General features: G+C 37.4%; 4 protein-coding genes across 6 annotated transcripts; 3 read left to right on the forward strand and 1 right to left on the reverse strand.

Annotated features, from left to right (window-relative positions):
• Window positions 1-412: 412 nt before the first annotated feature.
• Window positions 413-2,942, forward strand: LOC107218263. Its single transcript, XM_015656086.2, has 2 exons — window positions 413-961; window positions 1,047-2,942. The coding sequence occupies exons 1-2, from the start codon at window positions 646-648 to the stop codon at window positions 1,676-1,678; spliced, it is 948 nt and encodes a 315-aa protein (XP_015511572.1). The 5' UTR covers window positions 413-645; the 3' UTR covers window positions 1,679-2,942.
• A 352-nt stretch (window positions 2,943-3,294) lies between these two features.
• On the forward strand, window positions 3,295-5,498 carry LOC107218262. Of its 2 annotated transcripts, none has more exons than XM_046742666.1 (2): window positions 3,295-3,568; window positions 4,226-5,498. In XM_046742666.1, the coding sequence occupies exons 1-2, from the start codon at window positions 3,506-3,508 to the stop codon at window positions 5,390-5,392; spliced, it is 1,230 nt and encodes a 409-aa protein (XP_046598622.1). In that variant the 5' UTR covers window positions 3,295-3,505; the 3' UTR covers window positions 5,393-5,498. The 2 variants fall into 2 exon arrangements, with proteins under 2 accessions (XP_046598622.1, XP_015511571.2); XM_015656085.2 differs by having other exon boundaries at window positions 3,297-3,568; window positions 4,148-5,498.
• A 2,347-nt stretch (window positions 5,499-7,845) lies between these two features.
• On the forward strand, window positions 7,846-10,984 carry LOC107218268 (bone morphogenetic protein receptor type-1B). The gene is made up of 4 exons (XM_015656093.2): window positions 7,846-8,095; window positions 8,526-9,531; window positions 10,112-10,436; window positions 10,601-10,984. Exons 1-4 carry the CDS (start codon window positions 8,053-8,055, stop codon window positions 10,733-10,735), a joined length of 1,509 nt encoding a protein of 502 aa, XP_015511579.2. The 5' UTR covers window positions 7,846-8,052; the 3' UTR covers window positions 10,736-10,984.
• Window positions 10,985-11,253: 269 nt separating this feature from the next.
• LOC107218266 lies at window positions 11,254-17,517 on the reverse strand. 2 transcript variants are annotated; one of them, XM_046735342.1, is made up of 5 exons: window positions 17,278-17,517; window positions 15,383-15,721; window positions 14,031-14,594; window positions 12,838-13,162; window positions 11,254-12,610 (listed from the first exon to the last, which is right to left on the reverse strand). In XM_046735342.1, exons 2-5 carry the CDS (start codon window positions 15,581-15,583, stop codon window positions 12,486-12,488), a joined length of 1,215 nt encoding a protein of 404 aa, XP_046591298.1. In that variant the 5' UTR covers window positions 15,584-15,721; window positions 17,278-17,517; the 3' UTR covers window positions 11,254-12,485. The 2 variants fall into 2 exon arrangements, with proteins under 2 accessions (XP_046591298.1, XP_015511574.1); XM_015656088.2 differs by having other exon boundaries at window positions 17,141-17,517.
• Window positions 17,518-18,958: the final 1,441 nt, after the last annotated feature.

Genomic DNA, 18,958 nt, shown 5'->3' on the forward strand with positions numbered 1-18,958 from the left:
ACTGCTCGATAGAAAAAAAAGAATACCTACCAGTATTTTTGACGCACTTATTCAATCTTTAGTAAATATTTAAAGTATCCCTGTGGCGCACGCGTGCATGGCAGGTGGCTTACCTAGATTACTGTTCAGATTACTTTGTTTTATAATGAAGGAAGAACAAGGATAAACCATGCCAGCGGTTGAAGAAAATAAAACAAAATTGCATGATATAAAGAAAATGTATGAAACAATTTAGAATGTACCTAATATACAATAGCAGAGGATATTGGGGATGTGACGATGTGTGAGTTACATGTATATAATTAGCTACGTATCAACATGTAAATTCGCAGCACGAAACCATAACGTTATTATTCGCAGGCACACTTGACAGATCTCAAGTTTTCGTTAAGTTCATGTATGTACACATCAGCATAATATCTCTACAAGCCTGATTTCTGTAAGGAACGTTTGTCAGTTTGCTTTCCGTTGATCGCACAGTCAGACGTTAACTTCTTACACCAATTATTAAACGATTATTAATACGACTGATTACAGTATCTGATAATTATCATCGAAAGGTGCAACAATTATTTAATTTTGACGAGATCGTGATAGTAAATTTTGTGGTCAATAGTAACTCAACCTCTACATAAATTCAAAAAAATGACCGGGCTGTTCTCCGGTATCATCGGCAGTCTTGTAGGATCCGGAATCCAGGCTGCAGTCGGTGGGATTCCGATACCGGAAGATGCATCGAAGGCCTTAGACGTGCTACGTGTTGGCGGATTGCCGATACCCCCTGCAAATTGGTTTTCGACAAATGCAACATCGTCGAACAAACAAAACCCACAGCTGCACGATTGCGACAATATTGAACATCACATCGCCGGAGCCTTGCAGGTCATTGGTCAGGGGATGCAGGTTGCTAAGGTTCTGGGAGACGTTCTTAGTCCTCGAAGTGAAGCTGCACAAGCCAAAGGTCACTATAATTGCAACATATTATAAAATGTCAAGTTTGTGAGAATTCATTTTTCATAGTTTAATTGCAATCGTTTGATCCATAGCTTGGACTCCTCGTGATGATCTGCTTCGAGCCAATCCATCGTTCCACACATCGGCACATGTTAATCACCATTTGCTAGGGCCGGCAGTCAAACTGCCAAAAAAAGATTGTGGGTGTCAATGTCTGCGGGCTTGTGTTAATACGCCGTCAACATCAGGCCTTCGCACTTCTTCTACCACTAAGCTGAGAGAGAACGTTTGTTTTCCTCCAAAGCCAACGGATAACAAGAGAACGAGGAAGGTAGAGAACTTTGGTAATTCATTGTCTCATTGCCAGAAAAATGCGGACATTTATAGCGCGGGAAGAGAGAATATTCGTCAAACAGCGAATAGGAATGGAAGTAAGCGTTTGGCGACAGCCGGTAAAATGTTGCCGAAAGGCCAACTCGAAAGGCAAACAAGGTCGACTCTTACCAAACAGTCTCAGTTACCTAATTCGCAAAAAAAGACAACCAATATTCAACACAAGACTTGCGAGTCAGGTGTTAAGAAATGTTTGTATTGTCAAGTTCAGATTAAGAAAATAAACAAATCGGGGTTGATGCCCTGCGGACATGCTTTTTGCCAGAGATGCTTGACGAGTCAAAGACCTCTGAAATGTCCAAAATGTGACCTCAAATACGAAGTAATTTAATCCTCAAAGTTGAAAATATTTACAGGATCGTTGTTTAATTTGAATTACCAAATTTAATTTTTATTTACTCATGAAAATGATAGTAGAAATTTATATATAATAGAGTTCATCAAACGAGGTTTACTATTGTAGTGTTTTAATATACGACCGGATACCTTTTTAACATTTCTGTGACTTACTTCATGCCGTCAGGTTAAACGGCATGATTAGTAAATGACAGAGTGATATGAGAGATTTAAATTTTGATTTACATATTAGGTACACGTAGATTAATGCAACTTTAATTAGCAGAATGCATATTTATAAAATATTTAACATATGAAATACGATGTAATATAATTGAATATCACTAGACTAATCTGGGTACTAAATTCGATAACAGACTTCAGGCCTCTGCATGTTCAAAATGCAACCTGAAATATGAAGCAGTTTAAGCCTCAAAATTTAAAATATTTATTGGATCTTTGTTCAATTTGAATTACCAAATTTAATTTTTACTTATAAATGTTAATGAAAGCATGTTATAATTTTATTTGTTTTTGCGCAGCAATTTTTCAAATGGTTATTTGTGTAACTTTTGTATTGTCGCTGTATTGATTTAATTACTCATGAAAATGATAGTAGAAATTTATGTATAATATAGTCTATCAAACGAGGTTTACCATTGTGGTGTTTTAATGTGTGACCGGAAACGTTTATATCATGTTTGTGAATTACCTTATGCAGTCAGGTTAAACGGCATGATCAGTAAATGTCAGGTTGAAATTAAAGATTAGAATATTGGATTACATATTAAGTACATCTAGATTAATGCACCTCTCATTATCAGTATATATATTTCTAAAAATTTTAACCTATGAAATACGACGTAATATAATTAAATATCACCAGACTACTCTAGGTACTAAATTCAATAATAGCTGTGTAACGGATAGTGATTTTTAGATCAGACTAAATTTTTGTTTGAATACGTATAACTCACGACAGAAGAATTTTTTATTCGTATTAAGTTATGATAAATTATGACCAACATTTTTTTAAACTTACGATATCCACGTACATGTCCTTGATATTTATAATAACAATATCCATTGTTGTTGATAACAAAATGATTTGTACTGATATATGCTTAAAAAAGACTATTATGTATCTTTTCTGTATATTCCCTTATTTTTAATACCTACTGGATCTAAATTGTTTTTATTATCACACAAATATCTCTTAGATTACATAGATTGTATTTCTTATACATTTTATTTGTTCAACAATATTATATGCATTCCATCTTTGAAGTCAATATCAACCGTGATCTTTGTTTTTATTTAAAGTATGAACTTACCCTAAAACTTACCTTAAAAAATAGACCAATATACCCAATTTTTCAAATGGAATGAAAATCCGAAAATCAATGACGCGAGTAGACTAAGTTATACGAAATAAAATAGGATAATTTAAACATTCAATCATTCATAAGATGTACCAAATATTCGCAAAGTTGATAGCGGAATATTAAACTAGATTTTGAAATAGGTGCTCAACTGACTACCGTTGTCTCAAACAGCGATACCGGGAACGGTTCTCCGTTCAACGAGAGAACAGCCTAAGAATTGAGCGAAAATTCGTCCGTTTCGGTCAGGTCTCCGCCCACAGAATGGTCATCTATCCCCTCCACACCGGAATCGGATCCGACGTTCAACCAGGAGCGGCAGCGGAGCCCCGGCATTTGAAACGTAACGGTTACTGTTAATAGTCCAGAGTTAAGCTCAAACGATAGTTATTTAAAAAGTGATTCGTATTGGAAATAAAAAGTGATTAGTGATAGATAGAATGGCAGAAGCTCGATACGAAGAAAGACCGTTATCTCCCGTGAAGAAAAATAAAAACGGTCAGGTAAATACAGATAAACAAAGAGTAGTATTTCACTACATACTGTTTGCTACCGTTTAATTTCATTATCTACTCTGTTTCGGCAAAGTAGCTATGCATAAGTTTAAACAAAAGTATTTCGCCTTCATCACGTTCTCATTTCACTCGCTGTTTGAAATCATCCTCACGTATGTACTCACTCTCGCGCGCATTATTTACCTGTCCGTTTCTACCTCAAATTTAGCCGCTTTCCCGTGTTGCGACTCAAAACAAATCAGCGCTGTATCTTATGTCCTATTATCTACTGTTGCAAAATCATGTCTGTGTATCATCTATGTGTATTCTCACCTTGTAACACCTCAGTTGTCGTTCTGTTCACTCGCGGTATATATCGTATTACTTTCGTATCCTCATCAAACAATAAAGTATCCTCTATTGATAGTTGAACAGAATATATTTTTAATTATAATCCCGCTTCCTCGCTACAGTCAGTCATCAATAATCCGCGGGTCCCACGTCAACAATCCAATTTCTATTGTCATCTCTACATACATACTCTTTACTATCATTTAATGCTTTTGTTTTTCGTTGTTATGGTTTCAGATAATCCATGAAAATCAGAAAGTTATTCTAATGAATGTTTACAAAACATTAAACCAAGACTATCCACATACGTCGCTGGAACAGAAGATAGAGAAACTAAGCCGAATGACGGGATTCGGAAAAAGTAGCATCAGGCAGATTGTAGTAGAGTACATCAGAACTGGTCGAGTGTTAAAATCAAATTTCAAAGAACATGCCCGTTGGATAGAAGATAAGACCAACGAGTGCGATAAAAATGCGATACGGCGAATGATTCATGATTTCTATCGAAATAACGAAATGCCAACAGTGGATAAAGTTCTAGACGCCGTGAATGACGACAAAGACCTTCAGGAATTCAGGCAGCCGGGCTTCTGCAAGTTATTGCAGAAATTGAATTTTTATAGTATCAAACGACGTGGCAGTAGCGTCCTGATAGAGAATGAAGACCTCATCGTGTGGCGAAGAAACTATCTAAGAACAATTACACAGTACCGGATGGAGGGTCGGTCGATTTATTATCTGGACGAAATGTTGGTCAAAGTAGGTGATGTTCAAAACAAGTTTGCGTTTAACGATACAACAAGCGTAATTCTTCAACATATCGGCAGTACAGCGGGTTTTGTACCTGGTGCGCTATTATGCACCGAATCGAAGAAATATCCAGATTACTACCGCGAATTGTACGAATTTACGTTCCTGAATTGGTTTAAACGTGTTTTACCGTTGCTTGACGAAAACTGTGTGATTGTTATGGACAATGATCCACCGCATTGCATGAAACAAGAGTTGCTACCAGACACTTTGTGGACGAAAGAAGCCATCATAGGGTGGTTAAAAAGTAAAGGGGCAGTAGTAGACTATACAATGGCGAAGGCTGAACTCCTGCATATCGTCGGACTCAGAAAGGAAAAATTCAATAGATACGCGATTGAAGAACTGGCAAATAAAGCTAATAAAACTGTGCTCAGACTTCCGCCGTATCACTGTGAGCTCAATCCGATCCAAATGGCATGGTCGATGATGAATGTATACGTAAAAACCGTTGATACCTCCGTCATATTTAAAGACATGAAGGCATTTCTCGAACAAGGAGTTGCTCAAATAACGGCCCAACACTGGAACAATTTTGTTAAACAAGCAATAAATGAAGAAAACAAATTATGGGAGATAGACGACATCGCAGACAGAGTCCATGATAAAATTCCACTGTTCTCAACTAACGTGAACGCTGAAACAGATTTCTGGACCGAAGGTAGCGCTTAATACCATGCATTACTTGCCAATGTTTTCCTTCTTTGGTGTAATTATTTGTACATATTATTTATCCTGTAAATGACCTCAAAATTTGAATACTAATAAACAAATTTTATATAACATTACAAGCATTAAGATTGCGTATTATATTGTGCTCAAATTATTCCATCTATCTTATTTCCTACATAAAAATAATGCACGAGGCCCAAACTGCACGTATACGTTACTGGGGAGCGCGCTACGCATTTCCCGCTCTCTATCTCCACTTCACCCTCCGATGAGCGAAGTAAGTCTATTCTCTCATTGGACGGGAGTCATTTGATTCAAAAGTAAAAATATGAACAGTGCTTTTATTTAATAACGTAAGTATAACGCGTACTCAATTTCGTCGGTAGAAACCCTTCACTCGTGCTTCAACACATCAGTTTTATCCTTTTGTACTGCGATAATTGACGTCAAATATTTCTTGTAATATGTTTCATTCTTCGGTTAAGTGAGTTTATTTTACGGCATGCTTGATTTGCCATTGCTTTTTTCATTTGCCATTCGTGTTGAAGCCGGTATTTTCATTCCGATTATCACTTAAATATGGACTTAACATAATTAAATACTTATCTTAGGAATATATTTGATAATTTGACACTTCAACAGCGTTATTTAGTGAAGATCGCTTGTATCATTAAATTATTTGACGGTTTGCTGTGCATAATATACCGTGCATTCATGAGAAAAGTGCGCACCTTATGCGCGTGCGTTAAGCCGTTCGAATTTTATTGGCTGACAGTTACCACCTGATTGTGCAGCCGAGGCAATACCAATCGCAACTGTCAGAAAATGTCCCTAGAAGCCCACCGTTACCTGTGGGCAACTGCTGTCGGTGTTGTTTTACGAAAAACAGTTGGTCGATGCACAGCTAATCCGAATTAAAATAAATGAGACACATGTTAATCATGTCAATCGAATCGTAGGATTCCTTTGACGGTCAATTTATTACTGTAATCCGGAAATCATTATTAACAAAATACTTTACCAAAACTTCGCGCCTCTCTTGCGAACTCGGAAGAGGTTATATTCGGACATAATTAGGCTCCTAGCGACATTTTAACCTGCTACTGACCTGGGTTTACCCTGCCTCATGGACTCATTAAGCGGTGTAACAGAACCGATTAGTTGCCCCATCTACTGCGAAGCATTGACTACCAAGCGTGAGCGCATGGTTACTCGATGTGGGCACATATTTTGCACCGTGTGCTTGGCAGTTTCTTTGCAAAAGCATGGTGCTGACTCAAATGATAGTCTGCTAAAATAATATCCAAATGTTTTCGTGTTTATTTGTAATATTACTTAAGAGGCATGAGGAAGTCAACCTCTGCCATCCAAAAGCTAATTTAAATTTAATATCATTGTATAGTCCTAACATAATTTTCTAAAAATTACATAATTTAGCTGTTCTCTTTTTCATTCCTGCCGTGTGTAATGCAGTGATTATTATTGTTATCATCATATTATTATCATTTTTGCTATTATTATTCTTACCATTTTATCAATTCATCAATAAGAAGAATAATTTGAGGTAAAACTCACAATTATTAATATGATTTAACAAACACGGACTAACATTTTGCGAGATCCATTACGAGCCAAATCAGCTTGTCCATAATTTCATATCTTACTACTGTATTCTCTAATTTTCAGAGCTCACGTGAAGTGAAAATTCATGATACAAAATGGTTTCTTTTAGATTTCATCGTCTTCAATACCAAAAACTTTGGCTGATCAGTCAAGAACAGTATTGTAAAGTCACAGTAGATCTTGTGTAATAAATTATTCTGTTATTTTAATGAAAGTTACTGAATTATAAATGAAGAGTTCACAGTACAAATATAACAAAAAATACACAAACCGCATGTATGAATCTGTTTACTTTCAATGATGAAATCATGTCCGTTGCAGTTATTCTTATTCCCTTCCTTGATTGCTTTTTTACATGTTCCAAACTGACAGTAAATATGGATCAATACACCATATAACTTTTGATAATATAAATTTCAAAAATTGTATTTGACACAAAAATTGCTTAAACATGCCTGTTTGCCAAGTGCGCTTCATTAAACGCAAGCTAACAATCACAAAGAAATGAGTGAAACATCGCTATGGGCGTAATCAGTGAGTAAAATTGTTATTGTTAATTAGAATATGTGTCTGGTGAGGCACAATTTTAAAAATTAAAAAAACAACAAACCTTAGTGGAGTCATTTAATTCGTTACAATTGCTTTATTCATTTGGTAATAAAATCAAAGTTAATAATATAAGAACTGGGACTTGAAGGTAAGCAAGCGTCTTTTGAATCTCATTAAAGAGATGTTGTCTCGGGATGTGTAAATTCACGTTAGCAAGGTTTAGAAAATTACAGGCTTACTTCCAAGAACCTCATCGTTCCGTGACCACTATTAACGAATCCTCGTAGTAGCCTGCAAAAATAATCGTTTCCAGTTAAGAGCCCATCGTTGCACCCTAATCGTAATTAGTCCCCACTTCTGGCAGTACCGACTTCAACACATCAACACTTCGTGCTCACCCACCACTGACCTGAACCGTTCTAACGACCCAACGTCTCACTGTCTCTCGAAGATCTGGTCTGTTCGGACGTTTTCGTAAGGAATATAAGATGTGGATTGTATTTGTGGTGGTTATTGCTACAACAACAAGTGGTAATTATATAAAAAATTCATTCCGAGTTTAGCTCGACTTTGTCAGAATTTCTTTAAAAGTGATGAATACGTTGATAAATTTCGATTATAAATCTAACTAATTCATTCTCATAACAAACGTGCCGAATACGTTTGATTTTGATCTGTATAATGTAAACACTATTCATGTTGTAGATACTGCGATGGTTGTCGCATAACAGTTACAAAATTCAATTATCTGAGTTGAAAGGGTCCGTAAATTTTGACGGTTTTCAACTGCCAGTCATACGGCAAATCGCTATTAACTTGTGGATGAAATGTCAGAATATTTTACCGAATATTGTCCGTTTAACGTTTGATTCTCTGTTTCATACAGTTCGATACTCACTGATGTCACATAAGCGTAGGTGATTTTTGAAAATTTTGCAAAACTCGAAAAATTGTATTTCAGTAGTGGGAATCACTTGTTATTGCGAAAGCTACTGCCCCGATGGCAGAGAGAACGGGACTTGCGAAGAGCAGGTCGGGGGTTACTGCTTCAGTGCGGTCGAGGACGTCTGGGACCCAAAAATAAAAGAATACATTCCTGAGTGGTCATTCGGGTGTCTCCCCCCCGTTGAGCAGAGCCTGATGCAGTGCAAAGGAGATCTAGCGCCACTTTTGAATCAGAGGAGTATAACGTGCTGCAACGACAGGGACTTGTGCAACAAGATGTCCCTCCCGGTATACAAGCCGTGGACCTCAAGGCAACCCGATTCATTTCCCTCAGCAGAAACGATCGTCACAATGGCGGCTTCAGCCTCGGCGTCGATAATCCTGATGATCGTTATCGTCGCCGGCTTCATCGTCTTGCAGCGTCTCCGTAAATCGAAACGCCGAAGGTCCATCATACAGAAGTCATTTCGAAGCAATCTGGAGGAACTCATAGACAAAAGCAGCGGGTCAGGATCCGGTCTTCCCTTACTGGTCCAGAGGACGATAGCTAGGCAGCTGTCGTTATCCAGATGCGTTGGAAAAGGAAGATACGGCGAGGTCTGGCTTGCTACTTGGCGAGGCGAGAGAGTCGCCGTCAAGGTATTTTTCACTCTGGAGGAAGCCTCCTGGTTTCGGGAGACCGAGATCTATCAGACGGTCCTCATGAGACACGAGAACATCCTCGGATTCATCGCGGCCGATATCAAGGGCACCGGGACATGGACTCAGATGCTGTTGATTACCGATTACCACGAACGGGGTTCACTTCATGATTACTTGCAGACCACGGTTCTCGACCACTCGGCCCTGCTGACTATCTGCTTCTCAATTGCCTCCGGGATGTCCCATCTTCACATGGAAATTTTTGGTACTAGAGGAAAGCCGGCCATTGCACATCGCGACGTCAAGAGCAGGAACATCCTCGTCAAGTTGAACGGAGAGTGTGTTCTTGCTGACTTTGGAATGGCCGTACGATTTATGAGGTGAGTAACCGTCGATTACCTCGGTTAAAAAATTAGAAATTTGGTTTAGTGCCTGGGTTACGAATGTTAGCTTGCTGATGTTTCACGTACAGAAAAAAGATAGGGTATCCAGACTTTGCCTGAAATTTGTTTTTGTGATCTGAACGCAGATATTACGTTGATACGTAAAGGTAACTTATTGTTAGTTAATTGCCGTGAAACGAAAAGCAAGTCAAGAAAAAGAAAAATACTGTACACTTTCAACTATCAACATAAGATGGCTGATTTCGAGGGAATTTGTCAAAATAGACCGCAAGGAATATGTAACGTGCACTTTTATAGACGGTAATTTTGTACGGCTTAAACCTGTTTTACAGTGAATAAATGTCTTCCTAGGAAACGATCGCCAGCAGCCGGTTTAATTTTGCTTATATTGGTGAAGATTGCTCTTTTGAAAACAAAAACAAGTTTTTTTGTAGAATGATAATAACGTTCATCAGTTTTGAGGCGAAAGAAACGATGTAAGGTGTTCATTACATTTTCATTCAGGAAAATCTTGGTGAATACCGATAAATGTGCCTTTTGTTTTCAATTCCCATAGCGATAAGGGCACCGTCGAAATTCCGCCGAACACCAGAGTTGGTACAAAGAGGTACATGGCTCCTGAGATTCTCGAGGAACGTGTAAGCACGAATTTGTTCGAGTCGTTCAAAATGGCTGATATGTACTCCGTCGGTTTGGTTTTCTGGGAAGTCTGCAGACGATGTGGCACTCCTGAAGATGTCTCTTCTTCGCAATCGGCAGAAGCGTATGCTCTGCCGTATCACGATGTTGTACCCGGAGATCCTTCCTTCGAAGACATGAGGCTTGCGATATGCGTGAAAAAATTGCGCCCACAAATACCATCGAGGTGGAAAAGTGATTCGGTATGTATTACTGTAGACTATGTATTTAGAATAAAAATAATGCTCACTTCTGATGTTCTTACGCTTGATCAATTGTCTACCAGCATAAATGGATCTGAAACTGAAAGAGGATTATCTGGATTACATATAAAACATATATCAAACACATCGATTTTTTCTCACAGATTTTGGCACCCCTCAGCAAGGTTATGGCTGAATGTTGGCACGAAAATCCGGCTGTAAGGCTGACGGCGCTCAGAGTTAAAAAAACTCTTGCAATGCTGCGTAGCAATATCATGATTAAAGACGATTTAGTTTAAGACCTTAGTAAAATATCGAATTTTTGATATTATTATCTTTTGTTGCATAGAACTCTTGTTAAATGATATATATTTTCATATCACCAAGCTCAAATTTTATGATTCCAACTGAGATGAACAATTTTCAGTACAAAGAGTGTCAAGAAATTCGTTTCACGTTATTCTTCATTGTTCAGTACCACAAAACTGTGTTGTGTGCGAGTAGAATTTATGATTAGCTTATGGAGAAAATATATCGGTCAAAGTAAACGATTGCTCGAAAAAGATAGGACTTGTAAAAAGAAACATTTTTTGACGAGATCAATACGTCTCTTGTAACTATTGATTTGATATAAATTAGAGTTCGGTACAGTAATTGAAGTACTGAATTTAAGAAAATTTATACATATTATACAATAATAACTGTCAATAAATTACTATTAATTATTACACATCGACATATATATATATATATATATATATATATATATATATATATATATATATATATATATATATGTATGTATACACACAATATATTTGAATGTAATATAAGTCGTAGTTTTATTAATACTTATAGTTTTATACAAAAATTACATATAATTAATTGACTGGAATATAGAAAATAGTGAAAATACACAACGTTTCTTGCGAATTGAAGGCTTTCTGTGGAAAAGTGTTCCTTTAAAAATTTAGTTGCCAAAAACGGTAAAGTTGAAAGGCTGTCTGCATTTGCAGTATTTACCACAGAAATTGTTCAACGAACCAAGAATCTTTCGTCATCCTAGTCTAGTTACATCACGTTAAAATGGCACTGTCGTTATTGGACGGATTACTTGGTAATTTAATAACTCATGAGATGGTTTAGTTCATTCTCAATTAACAAATGCAGTTCCGCGCTAATGTCCTTAGAGCTTGACCTACACTTTAGAATAGTTACGCCTTAATTGGATCGAAATCAGTTATTGCTGCCCCAATTATTGTACAGTATGAACTATGTGCAGTTTTAGAATTGAAGGATAACATAAGTTAACATGGTTAGCATTATTTTTTTAAATATGGTAATAGACGAATAACAAACGGTTTGGACACCATAAATGAGAAATACTTTTACATATAGGTTTCAAAAACGATATTACCTTGTGCAGTGAATGTATAATATTAGTTTATAGATAAAATAAGGCGCAGTCAAATTTGTGGTATAATAAATATGTACAAATGTATAAAATAGCGAATAATGTAATAAATCGATTGCTTCACGAATAAATACTTGCGTACGCATTTTCTCATATTGAAATGAAAAAATTCTTACACCAATGTCTAATCGAGTCTATTACACCAATTGGATCATATTAAAATAATTGTACTTCTCTTATAACGTAGGGCTAAGCAAAATTTGCCTACACAGTTTTTCAAATTTCATGCTTAGCGTATCTCACGACGTAAAACCTTTGATAATACTTTATGACAGACGTAATTGCTTGATTTTACGGAGAGACGTGTAGAATTAATAAAATAGTATAATTAGTTATTGTATAGCGGACCGAAGCGAGTAAATTTTCACAACACATTGACCGATAGTATATTCACAGTTCCGACGATAAAGAATGTTATGTATGATACAAGTATAAAAATTGCGATTTAGTTACCACAGAGACACGAGTATTAAAATAGGCGAAATGAATCGAACTTCAATTGTAGATACACAATACTGTGTGTATCTGAAAAATAAAATGCAACGCTAGGTCTCGAGAACTTTGCATTAGTTTTATCACTCGAATGGTTGCCATTTGGTGATTTGCTGGCCAGGTTTAGCCAACGCTTGTTTCCACTGTTCACCATAGGTTCCTCCTCCATCCGGTCCTATCACGAAATGTCCAATTGCGGTTTTCTTACCTGTGATAAAGAGTCAAATGGATGTTGAATTGTTTTTGTAAAGATTAGTTCGTACAATCAGAGTATGGGAATAGAGAGAAAACAATCGATTTCATTAAAAGTTTTGACAAGCATTTCAGTTCAGTTTAACTATATCTATGAATAAATGTTCTTCACTTTATACAATTGAATTTTGGGGCGGAACAAAACTATTTCAACAGGTTTGATCGTAAGAAAAGATTCATTACCCATTTTATTTTTGGAGACAAATTTCACCACAAAACTGACATCGCCCTGGGGATTCTTTGCGATAACCCTTGCATTGTCAGGTGAAAAGCTGGTCGAGATAGTCGGCGTGAATCTATCGCTTTTCCAAAAATGCGTGACTATGCCGTTGTCAACTACGGACATCTTTATATACAGTTGTCCCTTCAGAGCCTCGTGTTCGTGCATCGTATGTAAGGAGCATCTCAGCTTGCTCAATGACAATACCAAGTTGCCTCCACTTTCTCCGTCCTTGTCCCCCTTCTCCTGGCATAATGATATCTCCACCTGGCCTTTCTTGCTCTCCCGCTGTAAGAAATCAAATTTTTATTGTTGTTGAAATTGTTTGACTTTGAAAGGAATAGAATTCACGACATGTTTTAATTACGTATATTAACTTATTCACCAACTTGCAACCAGCTTTTTAACGTACAAATTCTTATCTTCGGAACCGCAATTCGGATATGTTGAAGTGTATACTAACAATAAGATATGTAATACTTTCGATTTTCACGCCCTTAGGCCTTATCCTTTTTGGGAAACATTTGGTTTAAATATTTTAGGAACCTCGAACTTTTTTAATATATTTACAAAAACGACTGAAAAAACTAAGTGAAGAAATTTTGGATTGTATTTTGAAATTTTTAGAGTGGGTCGAAAATGGGATCATATTCACGGTGAATTGTTACAAATATTCCAGAGATCTCAACTTTTCTGAACATATTCCGTGCCTCTGGAATATTTATAACGATTTAATTATGATCCAGTTTTCATCTCATTATAAAAACTTCAGGATAAACTACAGAATGTCTACTTTTTAATACAAACGAATAAAAACGATTTATTTCTTGGGCCTTTGCATGTAGAGAACTGACAATGTCAAAAAGTGCTTTTTTTTGGGGTGAAGTCCTGAAGATCTACCTAAAAATGGATGTCGTATTTATCAAAAAAATAGTATTTTTGTCGACGTCAGGAAGTGCTAAAAGTTCGGAAACAAAGGTTCAATTAAAAAACATGATAAATTTGTTCAACGTATTCCTGTAAACGATGAGCTCTAAAAATTGGAGAATTTTCGCTTCTTCGTGTGCATTGTAACACATCCAAATTGTATCGAAATCGAAAATTGCACCATGATCAGCTGGCCGAAAATTGGTGGATTGGTCGATAGATTGCTCACCCTTTCATCGGCTCCGGAGATTCCGCTGCTGATCGGTTTCAGTGGCCACCAAGTTTCTCCGGTGGAAACGTCGCTCGCATGCTTTGGTTTGGCGGGTTTTGTAACGAAGACTCCTGGGTCCAATTTAACAGTAGCGGCTCCCAGGGTTCGTCTCTTATCGAAGATCCGGTCCCTGGCGCTCCTCTGAGGTACGCTTGTCTTTTCCTTATCACTTTGTTTGCCAAAGAATTGGGTCAGCACATTGGCCTTGGATGAATCCGAGGTCGAGGCCATACTCTTGAAGGCTGAAGTATCCTTCTTTCCTTTCTTGGAAGATTCACCCTTGGCTTTGTCATTCTCCGATTCCTTTTTTTCGGTGGCTATCAGTGGCTTGTCCTCTAGAACAGCGTAGACTGTGGCCACGACGAATTTCGACCCACTGATTTCCTCTTCGGTTACTTTAGTCTTCCCGAATTTTGATTTCGTCTCTTTCGTCAGCGGAAAGGTGAACTCCTCGTTCCAACTCGGCCAGGACTCGTTCTTTGGGGTTGTTTCGAACTTTTCCTTCCCTGGCAGAAGTTTCACCTGAGTGATTAACGGGATTGTTAAAATGACTCTGATCACAACGAGCCTAAGCCCATTTCTTGAGCATTAAAACACTCTGCGTGCGGGTAATTATACTTATATCGATTACGTGTAACTCTCGAGTACCACTAGCCTATCCCTTTTTGATTATGAACTGTAACCATGTCAACGTTGGGTCGATACATACTTGTGCTTGCAATTAGAATAGCCACTTCAAGTTTGCTTAATCACCTATTTAGGTAGCAATACTTGCAATATTTGAAAAATTACTCCCACGTATCTCGCTTATCGCATTTTAAGTGAACAAAAAATAAATACATATGTATGTTAGGGTATTTCACATTTAACAAATGCTTGCATTTGGTCTAAAAGGAAACCTCTAAGAAACTGAGCACTGTAGACCCAGTTTTAGGATGTACGAAAACGATTTTTAGGATGACAAAAAATCTCATAATTAAATATACAAAATTTTTTTTTGACCTTTCTATATTAACACTTCTCTGTAGTAATGCCCTCTAGGTAATCTTTTTGGGTCATAATGCATTTTTTGGTAAAATATAAAAGAACTAATACATGTTAAGGGGGTGCTAATTTCGATTCTTCACTTTTTTTTAGAAAAATTGATTTTGTACTCCCCAAACCTGGAGCTACAGTGCTCAATCTTTTGGAGGCTTTTTTTAGACCGGAAGAAAGCATGCACCTATGGAAGAATTGAAAATTTTTTAAATATCAAATACCCGGATGTACATATGTCGATAAAGGAAAAGTTCAATATACAAAGTTCTCACCTTAACAACATAACTGTTCACTCTGGTAAAGCCAAAGTTCTGAGGTAAGTGTCTTGCGCCTATAACAGTGACGTATAAAGCCTTCGCCGCCGGGGAATGGACAATTTTTATTCCCACTTCCGGTTCTAGATTGGTCGTTCGATTCAGCGAGCTGCTCTTCAAGCCACTGTCAATGAAGGATTTAATCCGAGCTATAGCCATTTTGATAACTCGTTGTTGACTTTGATTTTGAACAATCGTCACTGCTGCTCAGCGTAAATCAATAACTTACATCGTCACTATACGACGATGCGGATCATAACTTCACTGCATCAAGAAATCCCTTTGAGAAATGTGAATCTAAAAGAAAATTTATCAGTGTAACCATAAGGCAGTGTAGATTTCCGCAAGCTTTCACAACGAAATGGATTTCCATAGTCACATTTGCCCATTTACGTCTCGAGTTGTACGTATGTAATGTTGTACGATTTTGTCGTTGAGTGTTGTAATTGCATAAGAGCGTTAAGTGCTTCGTTAAGATTCAATGAATAATTGCTAATTTGGTCACGTACGTAGGCCAGGACCATATCGGCGCACGAATTACCGACTCTTATCTTGGCAAAAAGTCAAAGTTTGTTATCCGTTACAGCATTTTACAGCAAAAGGAATAAACCACACAGTGATAAAGATCTGTCAAAATTCTAAAGCAACAGAAACATGCGGTCTCGGCACAATATTACTGGAACAAACGCTTGACTTCGATAAGAGGTGTCCAGAAAAGTTTATGGGTTGTATTTTAACGAGCCAAAAAATGGCTGGACAAATCATCGTGCGAGCACATCTGTTTAAACTATAGTTGCGCAATACCTAAAAGACGCTTTACCGATTCGAAGTCTTTTATTTAGCTTTTATTCTATAGCACATTCCGCCGAGTTTCAGACTACTGTCATCTCACTTGAATCTGTTGCATTAGAAAGAGTAGCGATCAATCCGGTTTTGCAGTATGATCAGTGGTTACCGAGTCGAAAGATCACACCTGACATTCTTTTATTTAGTATTTGGTCAGCGGACGTTTGGTCAGAAGAGTGCAAAGTAAAACTGATCGATTGTATCGGATCCGAAGTATCGAATTAAACAGGTCGAGTAGTCATTGTAACACTGACACTGAAGATGGTTTGTTTTTAAAATATTCGTGTTGGAGCAGAGACATATTTCCCTATACTGCGCAGAATCGAGAATTATTTATACATGGTCGCACGTGTTTGTATCGAGCAAATAGAAGTATAATAAGACTTTGGCATAGCAGCACGTATTCCGGATAATAGTATCAATATCAGAATGAGGTAACGCATTTCAGCCGAATAGATTTTGCGGTTATAAAACTCTCACAGTTCTATTCGTAACACGCGGGTGCCAAACCTGTCAATTTTCTAAGCTAGTTCCAATCATACGAATTAGAAATTGTTCATTGCCATTTCTACACTGCTGAATATAAGAAAAAAAAAAGTGAAATAGTCGGCGAGTATATTCAACTTCATGCATGTATTCTTAAAGTGCCTAGTGAGTTAGGCAAGTAATTACATCATGATGTAGAAACTAATTATCTACGACACACCCAATTAATTCTCCATACGACGTCTAATAGCTCGTGATCCTTCAGCAACTTAGGTGCAGAAAACCTGCACGTAACACTGACGGTATGATAAATATAACAAAGTAAATTAACCGCGCTGTTTCACACTTGAATGTTATCTCCGTAAGAATTCAAATTCCATTCACCTGTAGATGGAAAAGCGACTGTAGTCCGTGCCTAAAGATAACGACTCGAAGCGTAGATTGTTATCAACACGAAAGACATCGAAGCGGCGATATTCTTATTATACGTTTACAAAACATGTTTCAAACTTTTCCGTTACCGTACATTCGGCGCGTTTTCAAAACAAGATTTGATATTATTTCCTTCTTTCGTATTTCACATAATTTCACAGTAATTTTCGTCACTAGCCGGAGACACGTAATAACAATCACTAAGTTTTCAGCCGGGATTAGAGCAATTGACTCGTTGTTGCCGCTACGATCACGGGCAAGGTATGCAATGCGTTTGGAACGTGGGCAGAACTTATAACGAATGACGGCTGCCACACATTGCCGACGATCTGCGCGCGCGCACTGGAGCCCGGACTGAACAGCTTCGCCTTACAGCTTGTTTTCAGTTGAGCACGATGTCATGTACCGGGTGACCTTAATTGTTTCGAACGAAATGAAAGCGTGGTCTGTGCTCCGTGCTAGTGAGAAAAAAATGTCGTTAAATCATTCTATGACTTACCATTTCACAAGTTGTATAAAAAAAAATTCTGTTTTCAACAATGTTCTCGACTGATTCCTCTCACATAATAAAGTGTTTTGAACTGATTTGCGTTACATGATCAGAGTCTCACTTCCGGTTCCTGTACGCGGTTGGTCAATCGTATTTTCAAGGACGGCAATCTGTTGTTAGGTGGGCCAAAAACCTGTCAGTCTACAATTATTACAGATAATTGGATGGGTATGGCACATTTTGCGGTGCAGAGCTAAGAGTAGTTCATCTACTGTGTATTAAAATTGTGTGAAATTAATTTGACGGAGTTTCGTTAACTTATCAAATTATACGCCGTGTAAAGAATTTGCTGTACACCACAACTTCATCGATATACATACGATTAATTAATTATTCATATTGGTATAATTGTGATCATAGTTGTCATAGATATGGTTCTGTGATCTTGAGTATGAATGCATTAATACACTCAACATTATTAACTTTATACTTGATAAAGTCGAAGATCCTTGCCATTGAGCATTCCATAGTGATCATCGTTCGCTCATCGTTTAGAATACGTGATTACTTTTGTTTTATGCTTCCGATATCGATTGCATTCTTCATAAATTGTGCGCATGTCATTATTATAATTATAAATAAACTTTTGCTATCGCACCATATTGTACGTACAATACCAATTTATTTCTCAGATTCTTATACTTCGTGCAGATTGCACTATTTTATTTCTGGTCACGTGGACAGGCCACCCGACTCTTCTACGAGCCCCTCGAACAGCAGCTGCTTCAAAAACTTTTGAAACGTGTAACAAAGGCTGTATTTCGGATGCTGTGCCCCTGAGGTGTTTTTGTTCAAGGCACTGCTTCTCGTGGTGTGTAAAAATTTCATTCCTCCTACCGAATATTATACGTTACGAGGCTGGAGCAAATTTCGGGCGCATCGCTCCAGTTAATTAACTGACCGCGTCGTTGAAGCGTCGTTGTTGGAGTAAAAAACATATCAACGTGTAATAGACGGATGTAAGACTCCCGCAGGAAAAAAGGGCAAGGTCAACTAACACCATCTTAAGCTCTTCTAGACTTCGGTGTAAAACATATTCCCAACGGCCCAAGTTCTGACGTTTTAGAATACGCCGTTAAAAATCACACATTCAATTTCACCAAAAATGTGATAATTCTTCTTCCCGAAGTCTCATAGTTTGACATTGAAAGTTTTTTTATTTTATTGAAGCAGGGAAAATAATGTGATGATTCGTGACCGAATTTGATTGACACCTGGAA

This window comes from Neodiprion lecontei, chromosome 1 (assembly GCF_021901455.1).
Source record: "Neodiprion lecontei isolate iyNeoLeco1 chromosome 1, iyNeoLeco1.1, whole genome shotgun sequence".
Classification (NCBI taxonomy): domain Eukaryota; kingdom Metazoa; phylum Arthropoda; class Insecta; order Hymenoptera; family Diprionidae; genus Neodiprion; species Neodiprion lecontei.